The 24,249-nt window shown below is 41.1% G+C and overlaps 1 protein-coding gene and 1 pseudogene across 5 annotated transcripts in view; both read right to left on the bottom strand.

The window, feature by feature from the left end:
* The window catches only part of USP6NL (USP6 N-terminal like), a 189,677-nt gene that overhangs the window by 163,971 nt on the left and 1,457 nt on the right, over window positions 1-24,249 (bottom strand). For 4 of the 5 annotated variants that reach the window (XM_061638340.1, XM_061638339.1, XM_061638343.1 and 1 more), the window contains exon 2: window positions 11,780-11,869. The exons of the other annotated variant lie outside the window; for it this stretch is intronic. In XM_061638340.1, the coding sequence (XP_061494324.1) occupies window positions 11,780-11,783 (4 nt within the window). In that variant the 5' untranslated portion in view covers window positions 11,784-11,869. The remainder of the gene's footprint in view (window positions 1-11,779; window positions 11,870-24,249) is intronic. 5 annotated transcript variants of the gene reach the window in all.
* LOC133363440 (5S ribosomal RNA) lies at window positions 3,468-3,585 on the bottom strand (annotated as a pseudogene).

Genomic DNA, 24,249 nt, shown 5'->3' on the forward strand with positions numbered 1-24,249 from the left:
TTGACGGCGCACTCCCATCCACCCTTCTGCTGATGGGCCGATCAGTGTCTCCTCCACAGAGGAGGGAGTTTTTGAAGGCGAACTCCCATCCTGAGCAGATCAGAGCGCTCCTTCAGGTTTGTTTTGAAGTCGTGAAGGTTGGGACTTCAGGGGGAAGCATCACCCAAAGTCCCTAGGATGTCAAGTGACTGACAAGTGGGCAGCCCTGCCCACCTGTAAACTTTGGTCTACCAGGGGTTCGGGAAATGAAGATTAGTTTGAGAGGTGTAAGACTCTTGCCATCAGCAATATTAAAGTTAAGACCTGCCATTAGTTACCATTTACAGTAAAGGGATGAGTAAATACTACAACAGCATCCAGTCATGAAAATATCAAGCATTTCTCCTTTCGACACAGCGGCTACCTCTACTCCACACTGAAAGATGATGCTATTCCTCTGAACTTCAGAAGCCTCTCATGACTTGGGGCCGATTCACACAACCAAATACGTGCATAAGGAATAAGGGTGGAACATCATCAGCACAGACTCCAGAGCAAGAAAGGAAATCAGGACCAGGTTTATGCATGCGTGCCCACACACACACACACACACACTGTCCTATGTATTTTAATTCATTAGCACCACAAATACCACCAGCAATCAGCCCAATTTTAGCCCCAGTTTAAAGTCTAGATGTTTACAAGTTAGAAATAGTAGTGTTAGGAAAGAGTTGTACGCATTACTCTGGTTCAAACTCACATGGCAGAATGCTACTGTGAAGCAGGAAGTTGGAGACAGAACTATCTGTTCCCTTCATTATCACTGATTCTACTATACAGGCGCATCAGTACAGATTACAATCCTTCAGATATTACACAAATGCATTTGCTAGGTTATTCTTCCTTCCACTGCTAGTATCCAAAGCAGTTATCAGTGAACATAGCACTTTCTAAAAGGCAAGCCCCTACACAGGGAGTTACACATTCTCTCACCACTGCAAACATCCTTTTCCTCTCTGGCAAACATGTCAAAAAGCTCAGCAAGAGGATGAACTGCTTCTTGCCCTCTTTCTAAACAGGGTATCCATGACAGAGAGAACTATCTGCCAATCTCCTCATCCCAAACCTGGAGTTTGTCTCTCACCCCGCACTGGGCTTCAAAGGCAATCCAAGTAGCTAGTCAATTATGTGGGGAATAAGTTCTGGCATATTTCACTTTGCTATCACGTTTAGTCCATATTCTTTTGCATTAAATAAGGAAGCATTGAGAGAAGCAGCAACAGGACCTGTACTATACTATTTCTGAATACGAAGACTGAAATAGTTGTACTGAATCAAAACAAAGCATTAATATAAAAACAGTAGTAAAAAGAGAAGATATTGTTACGCTTAAACCCTTTCTCAGAGCGGTGAGAAGTTTCAGAGGTGCAGCAATTACCCAAATATGATCTCCTTTGGAAGGAGGTCAGTGTAGGGCATAGCATTGTGTAATATTAGAGTTTAGTTACAAATATACAGGTTGAGCACAGGTGGAGGAAGAGCTTCAACACTCCAGGCAGCCAAATCCACTACCCCACATCAGAACTCCAAATATAGCCAGGATCCTAAAATACTATAGGCTTAGAACGCACAAAAAACCAGGTCTCTCCAAACCATACATTTAAAACACTCTTATACTACTTTAAACAGTCATGGCTTCCCCACAAAACTGTAGTTTGTTAAGGATGCTGAGAGTTGTTAGGAGATCCCCACTCCAAGAGCTACAATCCCCAGCACCTTTAAACTACAGTTCCCAGGATTCTTTGGGGGCAGTTGTGACTGTTAGAATGATATAAAAATGTTTGGTGTAGATGTGATCCTAGTTCTTGAAAGAGATAGCTAACCTGTTACAAAAAATCTCTAGATTGCATCATCCATGTTGAGGGGATGGAGGAAGGTCTGCTTTTGCCCATTCAGAAAATTTAAGGCAAGCTCAGGTATCAACGGGAATTAAAAATTACCTCCGAAGGAGACAAATCTTGAATATTAGCACTGCTTTGTCAAGAACATAGCCAGATATTGTCTTAAGCAACTACGCTGGTAGTCCCTATTCACAGAAACCTGATAGCAAACCCATTACAGCAGTAATCTAGGTGCATCGCAGATTCAACAACTAAACCACAATTTAAAAGTAAACTTAATATACAAATAAAATGAATTTCAGGACTCAGCTGCCAATTTTCCTAGTAAATCAAGTCTACCTGACCCATAACCAAGACTGATTGAATCACATTTGCTGATTGTATCTTCTGTAATCACCTTTGTGGCTTACCAGGAAATGAAATGAATGAATGTTTAGAAAGAAAAGTTAAGTCTTTCCTTCATCCTTCCTAAGAAACCTCCATATAATCTTCACTTCCTTTTCCTTCCTTGTTCTTTTTCTATAAGGAGCTATAGCCGAATAGAAAGTCACCTTTTGTATACCTGATGCCTTAGCAAAGATCAGTAACAGTTCACCTTAAATTGCCAGAGTTCTCTCATCAAAAGGAAACAAAACCCTATGGTCTGGACTTCTCACCACTTAAAAAAGTAGGCCATGCAAAACAAAATATCAATTGGTTTGATTCCGGATATATATTATGCATAATATTACCTCTCACAGAAGTTTTTTGAAAGTCTCTTATCTACCCTCTACACTTATTAGATGTATCCAACAAAATCAAATTTAATTTTGCTCTACACAGAGAGGCAGCAATAGTGAATACTGCACAGAACCAAATCCAGAACTAAAAATGTTCATTAACAGCTACGCACAGGGAACTTCCTTTGCAACGTTTTTGCCAGAAACCCAACTCAAGGGGCACATTCTACTGAAACATTTTCACCAAAAAGATACAACCCTCAGGAGTTCTTCAGGTGAAACTCATACAGACAAACAGCAGTCATCCTGTCAAAGTATACCACAACCATTGCTTTGGATAAGTACCACCCAAGCTAAGATTTGCTGACACTAATATCAGGTATGGATCTTTTCTTAGGAGAGGAAGAGAAGACTCCTGCAGGAAGTGCCCACTTTTCATTCATAAGAAGCAAAACACATTTCAAAAGACTAGAATATTTTTGTGGTTCTGTTAGATCAGAAGCTCATGTAGCATAGCCGCCAAGAGACAAAGCGATAAATGGGGAAATCCTCAGTTTGAATCTCACCTCTAACATTAATTCATTAAGCAGCATTAAGCACTCAGTCTAGGAGTCCACTTGCAACACAGAGAATAAAAATGCTGGCTTACCTGACAAAACTGTTATAAAGATTCCACCTAAAGACTGCTGGGGGGGGGGAGAGATTCAGGGTTGTATCCAGTGCTAGCCATAATCACAGTTTGTTGTAGTTATATGCCTTCAAGTCAATTACGACTTATGGCAACCCTATGAATCTTTTTTTTTTAATATGTTCAAAGCGTTTTCATGGTAAGATGCATTCAGAGGTGGTTTACCATTGCCTTCCTCTAAGCCTACGGCACCCATATTCCCAGGCAGTCTCCCATCCAAGTACTAACCAGGCCTGACCCTGCTTAGCTTCCGAGATCAGATGAGATTGGGCGTGTTCAGGGTAGTATGGCTGTACAATCACAGTAGACCACTGAAATTAATGGACATGAGTATCTTAGGTCCTTTAATTTCAGCTGGGTATACTCCAGGTAAAAATTAGTTGAATGCAACCTTCAGTTTGGTTTACATGGAAACTCCTCTAATTCACAGGTTCTTAAAACTACATAGGAATCAAAATGCAGCCATGCTTCAAAATTTACACTTCTGTGAATTTTGTGGTGCAGTTCTCCAACCAAAGAAAGATTGCACTAACACACACATGGGGGAATGTGTAAAGAAAAATGCATATTTTAGTGAAAACATTAAAAACTGTGTTAGGGAACACTTATCGCAAAAATGTGTATATTAAAAGAAAAGTGCACAAATGTAGACAATTTTCAAGAGGCCTTGAAATTGTGAAGAATTCACAAACTGATGTGAAAATGTGACAAAATGAAATTAAAACAGGAACAATGTGAAACCGAAATTAACAGAGTTGCCTATCACTTATTGGAACTAGGCAAATAAAATAAATTAAGGCATTTATTATACAGCCCTTCATAATATCCCAGAGCAGTTAACAATGTGAATAATGCATGCAATATTCCCTGAACACTCAGAAGTTCTATATAAAAGCCAAGTTTTATTATTATCCTAAGAGGCCAAGGCTGCAATCCTATGCACGTTTATTTAGCAGGTAAGTTACACTGAATCTGTGTGACTTACATGTGGACAAACATGCTTAGGAATGAACAGCATATGGTGTAACAAAGTGCACTACAGGGACAGAAACCCCTCTAAATTCAGTCAACAGTAATTTCAAGGACAGCAAACCATTATTAACCTCCACACGATGGCACTGAAAAGCAAAATAGTTCTGTCAGAAGTAAATGAATCAGTGAAGATTTTGGATTCTCTTCACCTCAATCCAATTCAAAGAGACAGCAGAGAAAGTGGCTTTGCTGCTCCCTTACACATCAATGTTCAATTTTCTTCTGGAAAGAAGTCATGAATGAGACACAATTACCCGCTTTCACATCACCCAGAAACATGAAGGTAACCACACAATTCCATCTGTCACAGTTTCTTAAGAAGATCAAATACTCCACTGCATGCAAATGTCTGTGGTGATATTTAATCCAAGACATAATGGAACGCAGTCACTGCAAGGAGGACATCAGCCCTTGTTTAACAACTGGAAGAAACATATGATTCATTAGGAGCACAGAGGAAACAGACAGCAGTAATAAATTCTGCCTACTAAAGTATGCATTTTACTTTATCCAATAAAACACCAATGCATTGTCAAAAGCCTTCACTTTGAATACATTTTATACTAAGCTCTTAGTAGACAATGTTAGTTTCTCTTTCAACAGTAATCCAAATAAGACCATCAACTCTGCTGGCTGTAATAAAAGGAAAGACACTGGGGGAAACCAGTGAAGAGTTAGGGCTGCATCTAACCCAGCGGTTCCTGAACTTCCTTCCCCAAAGACCACTTGAAAATTGCTGAGGATCTTGGCAGACCACTTAATGATTTTTTTTTGCCTGTTGTAGCAATTGTAATGTGCTGTGCTAGATACTGTATGGGTTTTCATTGTATTTTTATTGTTTCTACTATTTCTTATATATTGTATTTTATTGTATTACAATTTGAATTCAGTAGAACTCAAGTTGTAATACAATAAGATACAAAATATAAGAAATAAAAGCAGCAAGAAAAATTTAAAAAACGGTATGAATATTTAATGCAATGGATGTGCCAGCTCCCTTCTTCAATCACACAGACACACACTGTGGACCACCGGAATGAAACTTGTGGGCCACTGGCAGACTGCGGACCACAGTTTGGGAACCCCTGTTCCAAACTAGAGAGAACAGAAAACAATATGGTCCCAGTGAAGAGTCTACAAAACACATACACACTGAAACATCTGATCAGTAATTTGGATTCCTAGAAGGCCCATGTAAGAGTAGGATATACATGAAGGGTTGCATCCACTTGTGTTCTTCCACTGAGGAAAGGCCCTCTGATCCACCAGAGCCTTCCATCAGCAGAACAGGGACCAAGGTGATATTTAACCATTTCCCCTCTGCCCTGCAGCCCTCCCTCAAACAAAGGGATTTGGACCATTGTGGGAGATAGCACAGAGGGGAGGGGGATTCCTATTCTAGTGATAAAAGGCTCCAATGGATCAAAGGCAGCTCTGAGTACCTTTTTCTCCAACTGACCTTCCAGGCACGATGTTTATTAGCTGACTGGATTATATTCTTACTGGCTCTGTGACAAATAAATATGTGGACTGTTGGGTGGTAGTTATAAAATTTTGTGTGTTTGTTCTTTTTATCTTCTGCTTTTGATTACAAGCTGATTTGGATAGGCATTTGCCCAAGAGAGTGGGCTAAAAAACTAAAGAGCTTTCCATCAGTGGAGGCAAACCATGTGGATACAACTCCTAATTTTTTTAAAAATAAGGAAAATGTAATCCATATTAGTTGAAGAACAGATTTGCACATTAGCTGCATTACAATGGCAAGCTTTATAGCTGTTGTCATTTCAATTTAAGTTCCACCCATTTAATATGGGAATTCATGCCTAGGAAGAGGTGAAGTTTGGAATATGGCCCTAACTTTCCCTCTCCCTCCATTTCATTTAAATAAAGTGAGCAAAGACCACACTTTTAAGAGTGGGCAAGTCATGCAATTGATATAAGAGAAGGAAGAAGTAGGTCTAAAATAATTATGTCTAAAAATTCAGATTCGGCACTGAATGCCAAATTCTGCAGCATAGATTTTCGCACTCTGTCACCTACTCACTCACATGTGTTAAATAATGCACATTTTATCTTGTCACTGTGTACAGATTTAGAGAATACTAACTAGATACATAGATAAGAAGAGCCTTCCAGATCTGGCCAGTGGCCCATCTAGCCCAACATCCTGTTCTCACAGTGGCCAACCAGATGTCTCTAGGTAGCCCGCAAGCAGGAGCTGATCACAAGAGCACTCTCCCCTCCTGCGGTTTCCAGCAGCTGGTATTAAGAAGCATACCGCCTCTGACAGTGGAGGTAGAATACAGCCATCAGGTTAGTAGCCACTGATAGCCTTATCCTCCATGAATTTGTCTAATCCTCTTTTAAAGCCATCCAAGTTGGTGGCCATCACTGCCATCAGCCTTTGTGTTTCCAATGGCTAAATAACTCTCTTGTAGCCCACTACACCCCCTGGATTCATCATCATCATCACTGTTTATTTGTATGTCGCTTTTCCATAACAATTTATGCACAAGGCGGCCCACAACATGAACAGAAAAAAAGTTACACAATTCACTGTAAGAAATAAATTCAATTGCAGCTTTAATAGCTGCTTGCTTAACACACCGCAAAAGAATCCAACATATATATAAAAGGGAGACACAACACCAAAAACATTTTCAGCCACCACCCAATACTCTGCAAAGAACCCTTTGTCTATGAAGAAGGGAGCATGCAGCAGATGGATTCAGAAGGGCCATCTAAACATCACAAAGAACTGACTGTATTCAACAAGCTTCTTAAGATTCAAGTACACCTTTTTAAACAAAAGTACTTTGTAACAAACAGCCCTGTAAAGCAGAAGTCAGAAGGAACCAGTGGTCATACTTTATTATCAGGATTTCATACCATCCCTTCAATCATATTCACAGGACCTTTCCCAAAAAGAACAAAATTAAATCCAAAAAACTCCACAAAATCATTAAAGGCAATCTAAAACAGTTGGCAAGGTTTAAGTCATTGCCTCAAAAGGGTAGAACCCACTACTATTATTCAGATGTGCCCACTGTTTAGTTCACAAGCCAATATCATTTTGCATCTACTATATGCTTCACTAGTAGTATCGTTACCACTATTGCATTGAAAACTCAGCCTTTTCCAACATAACTAACGGTGCAGTCCATAAGAAGAGCCTGCTGGATCAGGCCAGTGGCCCATCTAGTCCAGCATCCTGTTCTCACAGTGGCCAACCAGGTGCCTGGAGGAAGCCCGCAAGCAGGACCCGAGTGCAAAAACACTCTCCCCTCCTGAGGCTTCCGGCAACTGGTTTTCAGAAGCATGCTGCCTCTGACTAGGGTGGCAGAGCACAGCCATCATGGCTGGTAGCCATTGATAGCCCTGTCCTCCATGAATTTCTCTAATCTTCTTCTAAAGCCATCCAAGCTGGTGGCCATTACTGCATCTTGTGGGAGCAAATTCCATAGTTTAACTATGCGCTGAGTAAAGAAGTACTTCCTTTTGTCTGTCCTGAATCTTCCAACATTCAGCTTCTTTGAATGTCCACGAGTTCTAGTATTATGAGAGAGGGAGAAGAACTTTTCTCTATCCACTTTCTCAATGCCATGCATAATTTTATCCCCATTTATCTGGTGAGGTCAGTCAGGCCAGTTATCTCTCAACCAGCACTTTGTAATAAATAGTCCAGTCAACTTCACTGCTGTGTGACAATTAAACCCAGGCTGCCCAACACTTGTTCCATTACAATATACTGATTTAATAGATAGCGAGAAGAAGCACAGACAAGCCCATCGTTATTTTTTAAAAGATTAAGCTCTATTTACATGGTATGAATTGCCACATTTCTTCATGTTTCTGTTATAGCAAGGATGGGAAACCTGTGGCCCTCCAGCTGCTGTTGGAGCTTGATTGTTCCACAGCCAATGGTAAAAAACGGCAGGACTTGTACATAGTTCAACAACATCTGAAGGCCTAAGGATTCCTTAGCCTTCTATTACAATTTTTAAATAAGGGTTTCCCAATAAGTTTGCCACCAGCTGGTACATAAAACTAGAAACACGTAACACTGAAACATGGCTACATAATATAGGAACCAGTGGTAGGGTTTTCCAGAGAACTCCAAACTGGTAATTTGCTCAGTGTAATTTGCATCAGAAAATGTTCTGATGCCCTAGTGATTCAATTTAGCACATCTATTTTACTAGTGTTTAGATAGTAAACAAAGCTAAACTGCCAGCCTTGCTCAGTATCATTATTTGCAGTTGGAATCCATTCATTGTCACTAATCACCTTTTCTGCAGAAAAATTAAGTACTGGAAAATTTTCTGCCCTCACATCGCTGATACAAGCATTCACAAAAGTTTGTTTAAAAAGTCTGGTCAAAACAGACTCTGTACAGACAGGAGGCTCAGTTGTTTAACAATTCTTTCTTTTCTCAGGCACAATCCACAGCCAGTAGTTGAATCTTGTTGAAATTGCTTGCAAGGTAAGAATTCCCCCAGAACTCCCATCTGCTCTTCTAATCAATCTAGTTGTCCCCAGTCAGAAAGGACATAAACCTAGGAACACTGAAAAGTCACAGAAAAGATTCATCTAAAAATCAATTACTGTAGCTAAAAATAGATACAAGACATTTCGCATGGTGTTCTGATTCAAGAACCAAGAAAACATTCACTAATAGGCAAAAAACCTTGCAGTTTAACAGATATTTCTATCAAACTTTAAAAACCAGGGAAATTGGGAAACCAGGGGAGCAGGAGACCTGACCTCCTCTCTGAGATATTGTACTGCCCTACCAATTTGTCAAAATGCAAACAAAATTTGGGTTGGTCTTTCACAGTCCAATCCACTTCCTGCGTAGCTTGGAAGAATTTGGTAACATGTGCCTCTGAGCATATGGGGAGTGGTGGCAACACCTACAATCAGCCCAAATAATAGAAACAAGATATGTGCTGTGCTGATCTTGTTGTTTTAGCAGGGAGGAAGCAACAATATTATGTCAGAGCAACAATTTTAAGACAGGGAGAGGGAGGGAGAGAGAGCCTATTAATTCCGTAGCTCACTACAGGGAATTAACAGGACAATCACGCTGCAGGTCTCTATGTCACTATTACAACGTCTGGGGGTCGAATCTCATGGCTCCAATCTGTATGGCAAGCGCTAACCAAATATTATAGGATAGCAGCAGGAACCCACCAGGTCAGACTATTTATTCATCTGGCCCAGTGTTGTCTATGCTGACCAGCTGTGATTCTCCAGGATCTCAGGCAGAGGGTCTTTTCACCATCTGTTACCCAGTCCTTGGAACTTACTAACAGAAATATCTGCCTGCAAAGCCTGTGGAACTAGGTAAGGCAACAAATCATTGTTAACCATTGTGTCTGTATGGCTGACACAACTAGGAGCTGCAATATGCAAAGTCCTGTGCACCATGAATACTACGTTCAAGCTCTCAGCAGTGGCAGATGACAATGCTTGTTCTTGTAACACTTATTCCCCCATTTTGTATTGCTAAGAAGTACATTCACGAACAATGTCACGGTCAATATTGGAAACATTTTTGGTGCTGCATTATTTATCTTTTGTCTTAACAGTTTGTTATTAACACTTTCATTTACAGTCCAAAAAGTTAAGATTTCCCAAGTGCTATATAAAGCAGACTGCCAGACAATTTGTTACAGGCTGTGTTTCTGCATCTGCAAGAACAATGATAACAATATATTAGTGGTTGACCTTTCCTTAAAGGAGCTATGCATACCAAGTTCCTACACAATCTTAAGAGGTTTGGTTTTAAACAAAAAGGTCACAGAGCATCTTGTGCTGGTGATGATAAAATGTTATTTCTCAGTAGAAATCAAAGCTGCTTTGGAGTATTTTTGCTTTTGATCCCCAAGATGAACCATACCTCCAACTCCATACTTTTCTTTTGAGTCCTTTCTGTGGTTTATACTAAGGACAATACTCTCTTTGGCCACTATGTCTTACTTTTTGTAAACAGGATCGTCATACTTTCATTTGCATGTCAAAGATTCACCTTCCTTTCCACAGGGCAGTCATCTTCACTCAAAGCAGCAAGCTAGACAGAGACTCCCCTCCAGTATTTACCTACACAGCCCCTTTTCCACTGAAGCTGGATGCAAAAGTAACCTGCTTCTTCTCAAGTGATAATCCGTCCTCTAAGAACTGCATTCATCGCTAGATATAATGCAGACCTTCTGTACTAGTGTGCCAAGTAGAAAACACACACAACCCTTGCAGACTCCAAACCACAACCCTTGCAGACTCCAAACCACAACCCTTGCAGACTCCAAACCACAACCCTTGCAGACTCCAAACCACAACCCTTGCAGACTCCAAACCACAACCCTTGCAGGCTTCAAACAGGCTGCTACATCATGAACAAGAGATGGTATATGGTTACCAGCTAGAATAGAGGACTAGCTGACAAGAAAAATTATACAGGTATGGCAACGATAGACTGCTTCCACAGTGTATTTCCTATAAGCAAACTTCATATGAACACACTCTGAAAACTAAGGGCTCTTTCTGCTGTTATTATTAGCAGCACGGAAACCACCATAGCATGAGTGGCGAACCTGTGGCCATCCAGATGTTGTTGGACTACAGTTCCCAAAACGTCTGACCACTGGCCATGCTGGCTAGGGTTGATGGGAATTGAAGTTCAGCAACAACTGGAAGGTCGCGGGTTCCCAACTCCTGCGCTACAGCACAGTGCTACTTGGTAAGTCATGTCTGATTACTTTACACTGCAGTTCGTTCCCATAAAACCACAATCCCTAACAAGAACTTCAGCAATACTGCGATACAGGCTGCTCCCACCTGACTGCAAATTTCTGATACCACCAAAGTGCAAGAAAAACAGCTACAGCAACTCTTATGTCACTAAGAATAAGTGACATATGCTGGCAAAATCCCTAAGGTTTGCAGAACAGCAGTAGTTGACTCAGTTAATTGTCTATTAGTGTGGAAGTATATGCACTCCCATGAAATAACATGCATCTGGGAAACATTTGAGCTAACAATAAAAACATGTTACAGCAGGCTACCAGAAGATTCCTCAACTTTCAAGAGATGCTTTCAGAACAGCTCCCAAAAAGAAACATTTTTTTTTCAAAACTGGAAAAGCGCCTAAGCCCAAACGTGGACAACTTGTTCATTACTCAACAGCGTAGTGCAAGTTTTTGCCATCCCATATATTTACTTATCTCTACAATCATCTTGCACAGCTGACCTCCACTCCAATGGGACTTGCACAGAAGACCTTCTGGGTGGATTCAAACAAAAAAGAGGGGGAATCATGAAGATTGAAGCTTCATTTACTGATTGTTGTGACAGAGACACTTTCATTCACTACAGTAAAAGCAGAGATTTGCGTTTAACAACTAAAAACTTAAAATGCTTTTTCTGTTTCAAATTCTGGGCTCTGAAGAACATTTACTCACTCATGACTGGTAGCCTCTTTGCATATGGTCCCAAACAGGTATTAAACTAAGGTATCTTGTCCAAGAAGATCTCTCAGAGGTATACATGTCCTAGCCAAAAAGGGGAAAAAACAAGAAAGGCAATATTAGTCATAGAATATATCCATGTCAATAAATATATATTACTTTTAGCAAGGTATTTAACTCTTGTAACAGATTCTCAAGACCTACGGGGGTGGGAGGGAGGTAGGTATAAAGATATTATTACGCCCCTAAGAACGAAATGTGTTTATCCATCTTGATACCCTACAGACAACAACATAATTTTAGAGTAACTATATTGGCAGGAAGGGGGGGGACACACCAGCAGTAAATCTAAGCATAATCTTATCAAGTAACTCTTTAACATTCCTACATCCCTCCCTGGCCATAGCACCAGAGGTCTGGTCTTCCCTTCCCCAGGGATATTTGGGACCCTTTCCCTGATTTTTCAGCTTTCACTTTAAATCAGTTTTCTATTTTTATACTTGAGAGATCAGGTAGTATTCTAGTCAAAATGCTCAGTAAGAATCAAATACAGAAATGTTAGCCTCAAGCTGGTAATCGTATATAAGATGTACATTCACAAGATGAAACACATCTGGTGACAGGTTTTCCTGGTGGCCATTTCCAGGGGTGGGGTGGGGGATATGCATATTGGTATCAGGTCTGTTGCAGCTTTATGAACTAGCAGCAGAAGCCGGAATACCAGAGCTGGGCTAAGGACTGTTACCATCTAATTTCCCAACACCACTAGCCCTTTATCACATGAAGCCACTGCAGAGAGTTAGAAAGACCAGGCAGGAGGAGGGGGCACACTTTCTGTAGTCTAGCAGAGAAGCCCCCTGTCATCTGCTAGCAGGCTTTCCTACCAGCTATTCTAGGGAGAGTGGGTGGAACTAGAGACAGAATATAGTCATCTCTGAGAGAGAAAAAATCATTTTTCACTGGTGTTTTATGTAGACCAGTTAATGCAGATCAGCTGAAACACGGTATAAAAATGTCCAAATGAATAAAATTATCTGCCCCAACAAACTAACTTCAAATAAAAGTTTATATGCAACAGCCATTGAAAGTAGCATGCAGAACCTCATAAGTCTATGACAGTTAAGTAGAGTATGATCATTCTAAAGTCACTCGTTAATAATCCAATTGACTCACTGTCAGATATGCACCTTTATGTTCACCAGTTAAACAACAGAAGAGTTCCCATCTACATTTGTTTTCGTCTCTCCCAGTTAGAAAGACAGCTAATGCACCAACTGCCATGTTTACCTCTGGGCCAGCCAGTGCAGCCTGTGCTTATGCCTTGACATGGGAACTATGAAGGCAAAACTTGCATAATTACAGTAGCTGAAAACACAATGCCAATACAACTGAGCCAAGATTTCTCAGAAACTTTTTTCTTTTTCTCACACGTACATCTTGCGCCATAAGGCCATTTGCAGATTTCCCCCCTAACATTCTCCATCATTTTTGTGACTTCTGCCATTCCTTCCTCCCCCCACCCCCCAAAAAATGCTCCATAGTAGGTCCTGGGGCTTTGTGGAAGATGCAAAATGGTAGCCAAGCTATAATCAGTTGCTGCCGTGGAAAATGTCAAGAGACCATTGTCTAGCCAGGTGTCTAGCCAGGTGTGTAGTCTCTGTATTAACTGACACTGTTCCATCACAGAGAAAGGGGTAGCAGCCAACTGAAAATCAGCACTTGGCCATTGTGGGGAAAATAAAGAAGAAGAGGAAGAGACCCCAATTCACTAAACCATACACCTGCATAAACACATATGGTTAAGAGGCAGACATGCTTCCCTCACGAGTGAATTGGGCAGAACCTCTAGCTTTGCATCTGAGAGAAGCATTCAGCTTACTCCAAGAGCAGCCCTGCTGGATTAGACCAAGTATCTATTTCCAGAGGTGGATAATCTGCAGCCCTAGGACTACATGTTGCTCTTGGCCTAATTTTAAGTAGCCCTTGACCTATTCTCAAAAGCCCTATTCAAACAATGAGTTCCAACCTCTGGACAGAGAGATCTGTCCCTTTCCTGGTAGTCCAATGGGCAGAAAGGAAGATGGGGAATGAGAGGGGGGAAAGGTAACCTGACCCCTTTTGGTTCTGGCCCCCATCACCCCAGGTTCAGCCTCACCTATTGCCAGCATGCAGCCCCTAGCAGATCACCCCTTGAGAATGCAGCCCTTGACAAAGGTTCCCTATCACTCATCTATCTAGTCCAGCACCCTGTTCCCCACAGTGGATAGCAAGAAGTTTCCAAGAAGCCCACACATAGGGCATTAAAACAATTTCCTCCTCTTCCCTGGTATCTGAGAATAAAGAGACATACTGGGCTGTATCCAATGCTAGTCCTACTCAAGGTAGACCCGCTACATCAATGGGCATGACTAACTTAGGCTCATTCATGTCAATGAGTCTACTCTGGAGTAGAACATAGTTGGAAACAACCCACTGCCTCTAAACGGGATCATTCCTTTAACTATTGTACAATAATGAGCCCACAAATTCATCTAATGTCCTGTAAGTCACCAAAGGCCATGATCATTCGCAGATCTTATAGCATTTAATCTCATGAATCCATTACACATCATGCAAAATAATATTTCCTTTTGTCTAGCCTGAATCTACTGCAAGAACAATTCCACTGGGTTAACCCCAAGTTCTAGCTTTACAGGAGAACATAAAGTCTCTAATGCACTGCTACCATGCCATACACAATTCCATATGTCCACTTTCCTAATCTAAAATATCCCTATACATTTCAGCCTTTGTTGTTTGTGTTCAGGAGTCACCTTTATCCAACAAATTCAAGCAATGCAATGTACAAAATGCTGGAAAGGAGCACAAATTCCATATCAAGAGAAGCTTAGCCACCAACATGTGTCCAGGCCCAATATTCAAAAGTGGGTAAGATCATTACCAGTGAGATGCGGCTAGCCCCCAAAAGTGACTCATGCAAAGCTTCTAAGGCCACTGCTGTCCCAATGAGAGCAATGACACTGCTTGCAGCAACTACTTCAACTCAAGCCTAGAGCACCGCTGGAACATGGAGCCAAAGGGGTGACAAGTAGGGACTTGGTCTGCATACTGCCACCATCAGATGCTTGTCAAACTAGGGAACTGCCAACCAGATCAATCTACCAATAGACCACAGCAAGCTACATGTCAAGTCTCGTCCCCTATAAAAAAATTATCGGTCTCTAGTTTAAGCAGAGATAGCTCTGGTACTGCTCTTAGTCTTTGCCACAGACCTGCTCTCCCTTACTTAGGCTCTGTATTGATTTCACATAACCACACTCAGCCTTACTACAGGGCTTAAGACTCGGGACCAACGCAAACCCTGGACCCTCTTGAAAAGGGCCTTCTGACCAAATATTCTGGATCTTGAAGGAGTCTTCCAGACCCAGAGGATGAGGGCTATTTCAAATGGCAACTCACTTGTATGCCACAGTAAAAAGGCCTGATCTTCGCATTTAGGAGGAAATTGCCACTAAATAGCCAGTGACTTGATTTTCTCCTATAACCTGACCTGAATGACATCATCTGTACAAACCTAACCAGCTAATTCCATGCAGTGCCTCTCCTCCCTGATTCCTTAAGGTTAAGGAGGATAAGAAAAGCAGGAAAGTAATTATCCAACTTCCTTTAAATGTGACTGAACATAACATTTGCAGATCCACAGCAAATCCAAAAAAGAAAGCCAGAAAGCTGCTGGATTTTTCTACAAAAGACTTCTGGTTAATCAGTTGCAAAACCTATCAAAGAGACTGTTGTAGGAAATTCAAGCAAAAACCAAAACAAGGGAGCGAAGGCACTGAATGTGAGAAAAAAGTGAAAAGGGTCTCAAAGTGCCCCCCACACTGAAAAAAGGTGCATCATTAATGCCCAATGCATTTTTTAAAAAAAGTTTCCTTCTTCGGTGGCAATCTAGGACACGCAAACACACACAATTATACATTCAGAATTTGGAACATCTTAAACAACCCCCCTTCCCCACAAGTATATATTTGTAGTTCTAGATATAACTTGCTTCAGTAAGACTTTGTCATAAATTAATGAGTTTGGTTTAAACCAGCAACAGTTTTCTGTTTTACAGATACGAGTTTCAAGATATAGGAGTGAGGTTTAATTGGCTGCCCTAAGTGAGTTAGTTTGTTGAGATGTTTTTAAAAGTTTGAAAGACTTGTCTGAAATTCTTTTTAATATACAATGTTATGCTTTTGTATGTGTTTTAGATTGTCCCAAACGACTTTTCCCCCCAAAATATGTTGGGAACTAATAACAAACTTTTTTTGGAGAATCTTCTGAACACTGTTCTCTCTCTTGTTTTCTTGCTTAGGAAAGAGAACACCAACATTCTTGGCTTATGGCAAGGATGGCCAATTGGTATCCCTCCCCCCTGCCCGCCAAAATCTCCTCACCTTGTGCCTCACCATATTTTAGTCAAAGTTACCAGTGATAAATATTGGTTTTCCAGGGCTGGTCCCATTGCTAGTTGGGAGAAGTGAAGAACAGAGAAGATGGAGCCAATTAACTCATCACCATGATAATGGTGGTGTAGCCCCTCCTCTTGCAGAGGAAAATGAAAGCATACAGCCCCTGTTCCCAGGTGATGGAGACACAGTCTCACAGAATAAGGTATTAGAGAATGGAAGAAGTTACTGTCATCTGGGAAGGAGTGATAAAGCCAAGGAAGATTTCCCTGGAGCTCAATGGAGTGCCAAGCAGAAGAGCCCAAAGGAAAGAATAAAAACCAGGTTTAATGTTGTGCCCACTCTGAGGCCCAAGAGAACGTCCATGGCAAGAATACGGTGCTTCTGCCAGGTCTTCCCATGACATCATATGGATTTTCTATACATATTTGTATGTGACACTATGCCCTCTCTGTTAACTGTGAAGCAGCGAATACTAGATAATGCCTACCTCATTATGGAACTTGACCATTCACAAATTCTATTATTATTTATTCAATTTATATCCCTCCCTTTCTCCAAAACAGGCCAGTTATACAGAAAAATATGTTTGCAGTTCTTGGACCACTGTCTGGAGAATAAAGAGTAGAACACAAAAGTTGGCAATCTAGCACGATACCACCTCAGTTAACAAATCCTCCAGGAAAGAAGCTCTTTTCAAAAGAAGTCTTTTTTGGGTGTGTGTGGTGGGACCATGCTCTTGAGATAGAATGTGGCTCCTTGTCTACTGGATTGTGGCTGCTGCAGGCAGCTCTCTGATGTGTGGCCAGGATGGCACTCCTTGCCAGGTGGCACAGGCGCAGTAAACAGTGCTTTAGGTGCCCTGGAAGAACTGTTTACTGCAGAAGCATCCGCTCAAGTGTAAGGGAGGATGGCACAGAGGGAGAGAGAAAGAAAAAAGGCAAGGCAGGCATCCCTGGACACATTTTAGAAGAAGCCTTCAAGTGGTCTGAATGTAAGGCTCACCTGACCTGGTTGTTTCATTTCTGACATGTGTATTGTTAGTTTTGAATAAAAAGTTTGCTGAAACAAGTTGAAGTGCTCTTTTTTTGTGATATGGCAACCTATTCTTTCCAACTTATTCCTACCTCTGGTACCAAAGTTTCTGTTAAAGAAGTAATGTCCAGGAACGCACGTACTTCGTTAACTGAGGTATTAATGTATAAAGGAAACAAAAGTTTTGTTGTGGCTGTTAGAAGGAATAATGAACAACTTTTCAATTCTGTAACTGATCACTAAGCTCCCACAACTCAGCACGCTGCCTAATCAAAGGTAAAATGTTTTAAATGATGTCCTTGATTACAGTGGTGATTTTTTGACTTGCCTTCAGAGGATAACCTAGGCAACTTTCACTTCTCTGAACTATTTATTATGCTAATTACAATCATTACATGATTGGCACACAGAGGCAAAGTGTCACTAAGCTGTTCCCTAATGGATGTTTCCCACAGCAGCATACTAAGTTTAGCATGCAACTGTAGCTAACCTGTAACATGTGAGTTAGGAGGGGGGTTTTACCACTTGCAAAACCTGAGCCAACCCTACCATTAGGCAGAATGAGGTATTGTTGCATTTTTACTCCCAGAGAGTGGCCCTTGTGAAGATTTTCTGCATCAAGTGTACAGCCTGGCTAACCTTAGGCACTATGTACTTTGATTTGGGGAGGGGAGCACCATTTGCTGTTCTGCCTCTGGCAGCAAAATGTTTTAGCCCAGGCCTACATGTAACATGGAAATGTGCATTGGACAAACATGTTTGTGGCTCCTGAAAGAAGGTTTCCATGGTGTACTTGGAGCTGCCTCACATGCTAGGACAACAGCTTTCAGATTGTGCCCTGGGGAAATCTATCAGGGGTTCCTCAGTAAGATCAACAATGGCAGAGAAGGATCTCTGAAGACACTTTGACTCCCAATGACATCTTTCCCTGCAATGTGCACCTGTAGAATCACAGAGGCATAGAGTTGGAAAGGATCCCAAAGGGCTTCTAGTTCAACCACTCTACCAATGCAAGCCTCTGCTTAAACACCTCTAACGAAGAAGAGTTTCTTACTTTCTAAGGCACTCTGTCCCACTGTCAAACAGCTGGTACCATCAGGAAAGTCTACCTAATTTTCCAGTCTAATTATTTTGCTTGTCTTTTGAACTAAGTGATTTGGATACTATCCTCTGGAGCAACAGAAAACACATTTGCTCCATTATTCATGCAACAGCCTTTCAGACATTTGAAGCTAGTTATCGTATCACTTCTTAATAATCCTCTTCTTCAGCCTAAACATATCCAAATGTTAAGTGCATGACAGAAAACGTCTAATCCATTCATAGTGACAGTGATGCCCTCCATCAGCAAAATGAACAGAACTGTGGCACATGTTCCATGATTGCTGCAGTTCCATGATTGCTGCAGTGATACAAATAAGAAAATACTCAGCATGCTGGACATGTTCACACATTGCACTAAACAAAGCCATGGCTTAGCATAGATGTGCTAGCTCCCAAGGAGGACAGCACAGCCACTTTATTCTTTGGGGGCTTTTTAGGTCAACGTGGTGGCTAAGCCAAGGTTTCATTCAGTGTGCCATCCAAACCCAGAACTCTGGTTAAGGACTCTCCTCTATAACCACAACGTGTTACTATAGGACAAACCTTATTTATTTATATTTTTTTATATATACATATATATATATGCTGCCCTTCCTCCCAGAAACAGCCTGGGGCAGCAAACAACAAGCAACAAAACACTAAAAGCATCCTTAAAAACATATTAAAAACAAAAACACCTTAAAACATTTTGAAACCATCTTTACAAAAAATCTTTAAAACAATTCCAGTACAGATGCAGACTGGGATTAGGTCTCTACTTAGAAGGCTTGTTGAAAGAGGAAGGTCTTCAACAGACACTAAAGCCAACCTTGGCTACAGATTGTGGTTAAGGAGGAGACCTTAACCACAATTCAGATTTAGACATGTTAAGCCAAACGTCGGCTCCACTGCCATCCTGCAAGTACAAACTCCTTGTGGACATATTTGCACAGTTACAGTAGGGTATATTCTGGCTTGACATGCAAATCAGGCCATTAAAACGCTAAAAGTGAACTCTGTAAGAAACCAGTGATTAAAAAAACATTTGAGTGCATCTGTCACTGTTCTTCAGCCAATGTTCAATCCAGGGCTGTGGAGTCAAGAGTCGTAAGCAATTTTGGGTGGAGTCTGAGTCGGTAGAAATGTACTGACTCCGACTCCTTCATAAATGGCAAATGTATATTAACTAGTAATAACACATTTACTGTAGTAAAATGGTAGCACAAGGCATTTCACCACCACCACGTGAATCCAGAGCTTGGAAAAGTTACTTTTTTAAACTACAACTCCCATCAGCCCCAGGGATTGGGCTCGTGGGAGTTGTAGTTCAAAAAAGTAACTTTTCCAAGCTCTGGATTCACGTGGTGGTGATGAAATGCCTTGTGCTACCATTTTACTACAGTAAATGTGTTATTACTAGTTAATATACATTTGCCATTTATGAAGGAGCCGGAGTCGGACAGTAGAAAAATAGAGGAGTCAGAGTCGAAGGTCTGGCGTACCGACTCCACAGCCCTGGTTCAATCTGTGAAGAGATCAGCAAACATGATGAAGGAATTCAGCTGGGACAGCCCTACCCCATACCTCCTTAGGGTCAACATGGAGCCCTCATTCCTAAAGAGGAACAGCCCAAGCAGGCAGCTCATCTCCTGAGAGGATTCTGCTGTTTTGTTGTGTTTTTAATATTCATCTTTCTTTCTTTTTGTTTTACAGTTGTAAAGGCTGAATTGCCTTGCATGAATTAGTAGAAAGTTATTTATTTATTTATTTATATCCCACCTTTCTTTTTCATGACTGAAACCCGAGGCGGCTTACAAATGGATCCCAGGCACTGACCAGACCTGACCCTGCTTAGGTTCAACAGGGTGCTGGCCTCATGTGCTTCAGACCATAGTCTGGGAAATGTGGTACATAAATTAATACAGTGAAAAGATTCTTTCAGAGATTGTGCTCCCACCATCAATTCAGCTCAAGACGTCTGCAAGTCTATATCTGCAAGTTTCTCCTGTCCTTTGGACAATTACCTCAAGCACTCCTCTAGGGGCCTCGTAAGTATCACGATATTGCAGGCAAACACATGAAATCCAAGGATTTAAGTAGCTAACAGTCTATCCAAGCCTTCAGCCATAGCACACAAAAATTATTAAGAACAGAAGGAGGAAGGACTGCTCTAGATCTTACCTCCATGTGAGGTTAAATTGGTACATTTCAAGCAAAGGGTCTTTTCTGCAGTCACGCTGCACCTAAAGAAATCCAACCCCAAACCTTTTATAGATTTGGGAATCAGGTGAGCACATTCTTTTCCACCAACCTTTCAACTTCTTACTCTGTAGCATTTTTTACAAAAAACTTTAACTTTACTTCCCGGATCTCCTTGCATTTTGCAAACACTGGCACTTTTACAGCCAATTTTTATTATTGGTTGTACATTTCATATATGCTACTTTACTCCTGGTGCTGCAATACAGTGCTTTTAAGTCATTAGCGGCCTTGAGTGCCATGCTGTTTTTATGGAAAAGCACCAGAGAACTTGTTCAAAACAAAGAACAACGTGTGTATTTCTTTTTCTAAGAGGCTTTAATAGTGTCTGCCTGTTTTCATGAAAAAGGCTAGTTATTAATTCCAGTGAAAAACTATGGACTTTAATAAGACAACATTAGTGTAAATAGTGACATGCCACCACGGATCTGATAGATTTAAAGACAGTTGATTTTACAGGAAAACAATTTATCAACATTACTGAGCTGCAGAAGGCAAGGATGAAAGTGACATATATAATATATGACTGATATGTTTATTTACAGCATAGGTGACTAACCCATGATGCTCTTGTACAACAGCAGCACCTATCTACAGCCACTTTATACATTCAGCAGAATCAACTACTGAAGTGTGGTCAGAATTATAGAAAGTGATGCTCCAGGTGAGTTAATCCATGCCTCAGTATTTCACCATCTAAAAATCTACTTGCATTTTCAAAACTAGCATGTGGATGAAAGGTTCAGCCAAGTCCAGCAACTGGCATCCTGGGGCACATGCCAGGGACCATCAGCAATACTGGCCCTTCCCATGCTATGCAGCTGGGTCTGTGAACTGCCTTGCCATTTTAATTATCACAATACCCCTAACACAGCATTGTTCCAGGACAGTTAAAATGGTGGAAAGCTCACTGCCACCCCCAACAGATCACAGTACTGCTGCTGCTCGCCAAGAGTAGGTAAGCCCACTTTGGCAGGTGAGGCTTAAGACTAGAACCAGCTCTTGGTTCAGCTTAGCCTTCTCTTTGACATGTTATATTTCTTCCTGCAATTAAGTTACCCCCACCCCACCTTCCAAAGGTACAGCCAAGCATGCAACCCTTCACCCTGCAGCAGTAGAATCCAGGAAAGGTTTTACTATGAAAATCTGTATGTATAAAATGGTTCTCCTTTTTGACTTGCAACATACTCACCTCTTGGCTACCACTGACCTGGAATCATTGCTTTGAAAGATGTGTTATTGGATAATTAAGCTGCTCTTTCACAAATGCCTATCAAGGTAGTGACGGATTTCTTAGAGACACCACACAACACTCGATCTCTGTATCAGCACTTAACACTACCATCTCTCTCCTGCACCGTAATATTGACACTGACATGATAAATGTCATAAGAGTTCTAGCTAAATTATACGATGCTAAAAAGGTGCTCCTTTGCAAGCTTTGGCTACTATAGTTATTAGAAATTCCATTCTAATTACAACTCCACCCAGTTTGAAAACAAGTGCTTATTTTAGCATGGGTGAAGCCTCCTTGCAAAAGAGAACTTCACTGTCAGCAATACTGTGCCTCTTGTATCTAACCACCAGGACACATGTTTTACCATTTCCTCAAAATACATGTATGGGTGATATTCAACGCTAATCCTACTCAGAGTACACCCATTGGAGTCAATGGGCGTGACAAATTTAGGTTTATTAATTTTAATGGCTCTACTCTGAGGAAGATTTAGTTGAATAAAACCCAATGTTCCCATCTTGACAAAGTCTTGATCTACCATTGTGGAAATGACCATCTGAAGTAAAATAAACCTTAAACCTGCAACTTGTGGAAACATTTTTACACTACTCTGTATGTTTGATGCTTCTGCTAGTCATGCAGAGAGGCACAGAGCCATACAGGCATCTAATTCAGCCACCTCTAAAACTTCACCAGGTGTTGTCCACACTGATAAGCATTGTCCTCAGAATTATAACAAAAAGAAACTTGCCTTTATACATTTAATAGTGGAAGCAGAGATTCTTTCAAACTGATCATATGCACATTTACTTGGAGACAAGCCCCTGCAACTCAACTAAAGGTTACTTAGTCTCTGGCCTTTAAAAAGGTGGATTCTTCAGCCAGTAGTACATACTGCAGGTTTTCTGCAGTTCAAGAAATAGCAGCAGACGCACAACTCAGGGTATGATCATCCATGCTTGGCCAAACAGAATACAACAAGAACATTGCAGACAATGCCTTTTCCTGGGCAGCTACTCTATTTTGGACTAAATCCAACTTTTATTATATCTGACTGGCTTCTTTTAGACACATACAAACATTGCATTATATTTTCAGTCTCAAAATCCTTCCTAAGGACATGAGTGTACAAATCCTAATTCGCCTAATCAGCACACCAACCAGCTAACAATTTGGAGATAATTCTATAAAACGAGAACCTTGCTGTTACCCTCAGTTCAAATTTGAGACAGTGAGTTAATTAAACAACAGTCATTGGGGGAGGGGAGTACAAAACACAAGTAAAGAAGGCAGACAGCTATCCTGTAAATTAACAGTTTGAGTCTTCCACCATGACAGTCCAAGAAATGCTCCAAGTTACAGCAAAAGCAAATAACTTCCTACCATTTAATAACCTTTCCTAATGCTGACGAGTGAGGCAGGTAATAGTAGAAGCACAGATCAAATATTCACAAGGGAACACCCACATCCTCATTCACAGTTTCAATATATCTACACAAAGAAAAATCACTCAACAAACAGCTTCTAGTAACTGCCAATAGGTCATAGGTATTATGCACCGGGAGACAAATGAAGTGCATCAGGTTAGGCAGCTATCACTTAAATCACTAATGAAAGCCACTATACAAAGGCTGCGATATTATACAATCTTGCAGCCTGATCCTATGCATGTTTACTCGGAAGAAAGTACTACTATGATCTCAGTCTCGGCAAAACAGCAGGTTTCAGCCTTACTTGGGAGAACATGCCATCAAACGCAGTTAACATCCGAGCAAAACTGGACCAGGCTGAAAGGGTTCTTTGTTAAACTCTACACTACACAATGCACTTCAATTCCACCTGTATACAGTGCAAAAGCAACAGCCCAGATGACCTAATAAATCAAGTATCAGAAGTGTCTCCAAACTTTTCAGCAAAGACAGTCATCGTGAAGGGATTGGTAATAAGATACATTGGTTCTCTTACGTCTCTTTCTGGACCAACCAGTCAACAGCAAAAAAGAAAGAAACCAGTGGTTTCAGCTTAGTTCCCAAAGGACCGGTGGACACATCAAGGAGCAACTATGCAATTCAACAATCAGGGCTTCTGTAAGTGACCATGCAAGGTGGAGGGAGCAAAGTTGCTTTGGGAGGACTTTTGTATTAGTCTCTGAATGTACTGCACCAGCCTCATGTACCTCTAGTCCCCCATCATGGCTGCCAGGCTGATATCTTTTTAACATCAACTGGCTCAAAGAAAGGGGTGCATAAAAGGAGACTCCAAAAGTATTAGCCCAAGGTCTCTTCTGCTCAAAACAGGAATCTTGCCATTTCCCTAACCCCTACCATGAACATGTGGGATCAAGGTCCAAGACTGTAACAACAGAGACATAATCTAATTATTAGAAGCCCCTTTCT

The sequence above is a fragment of the Rhineura floridana genome, chromosome 8 (genome assembly GCF_030035675.1).
Source record: "Rhineura floridana isolate rRhiFlo1 chromosome 8, rRhiFlo1.hap2, whole genome shotgun sequence".
NCBI classification, from domain to species: Eukaryota; Metazoa; Chordata; class Lepidosauria; order Squamata; family Rhineuridae; genus Rhineura; species Rhineura floridana.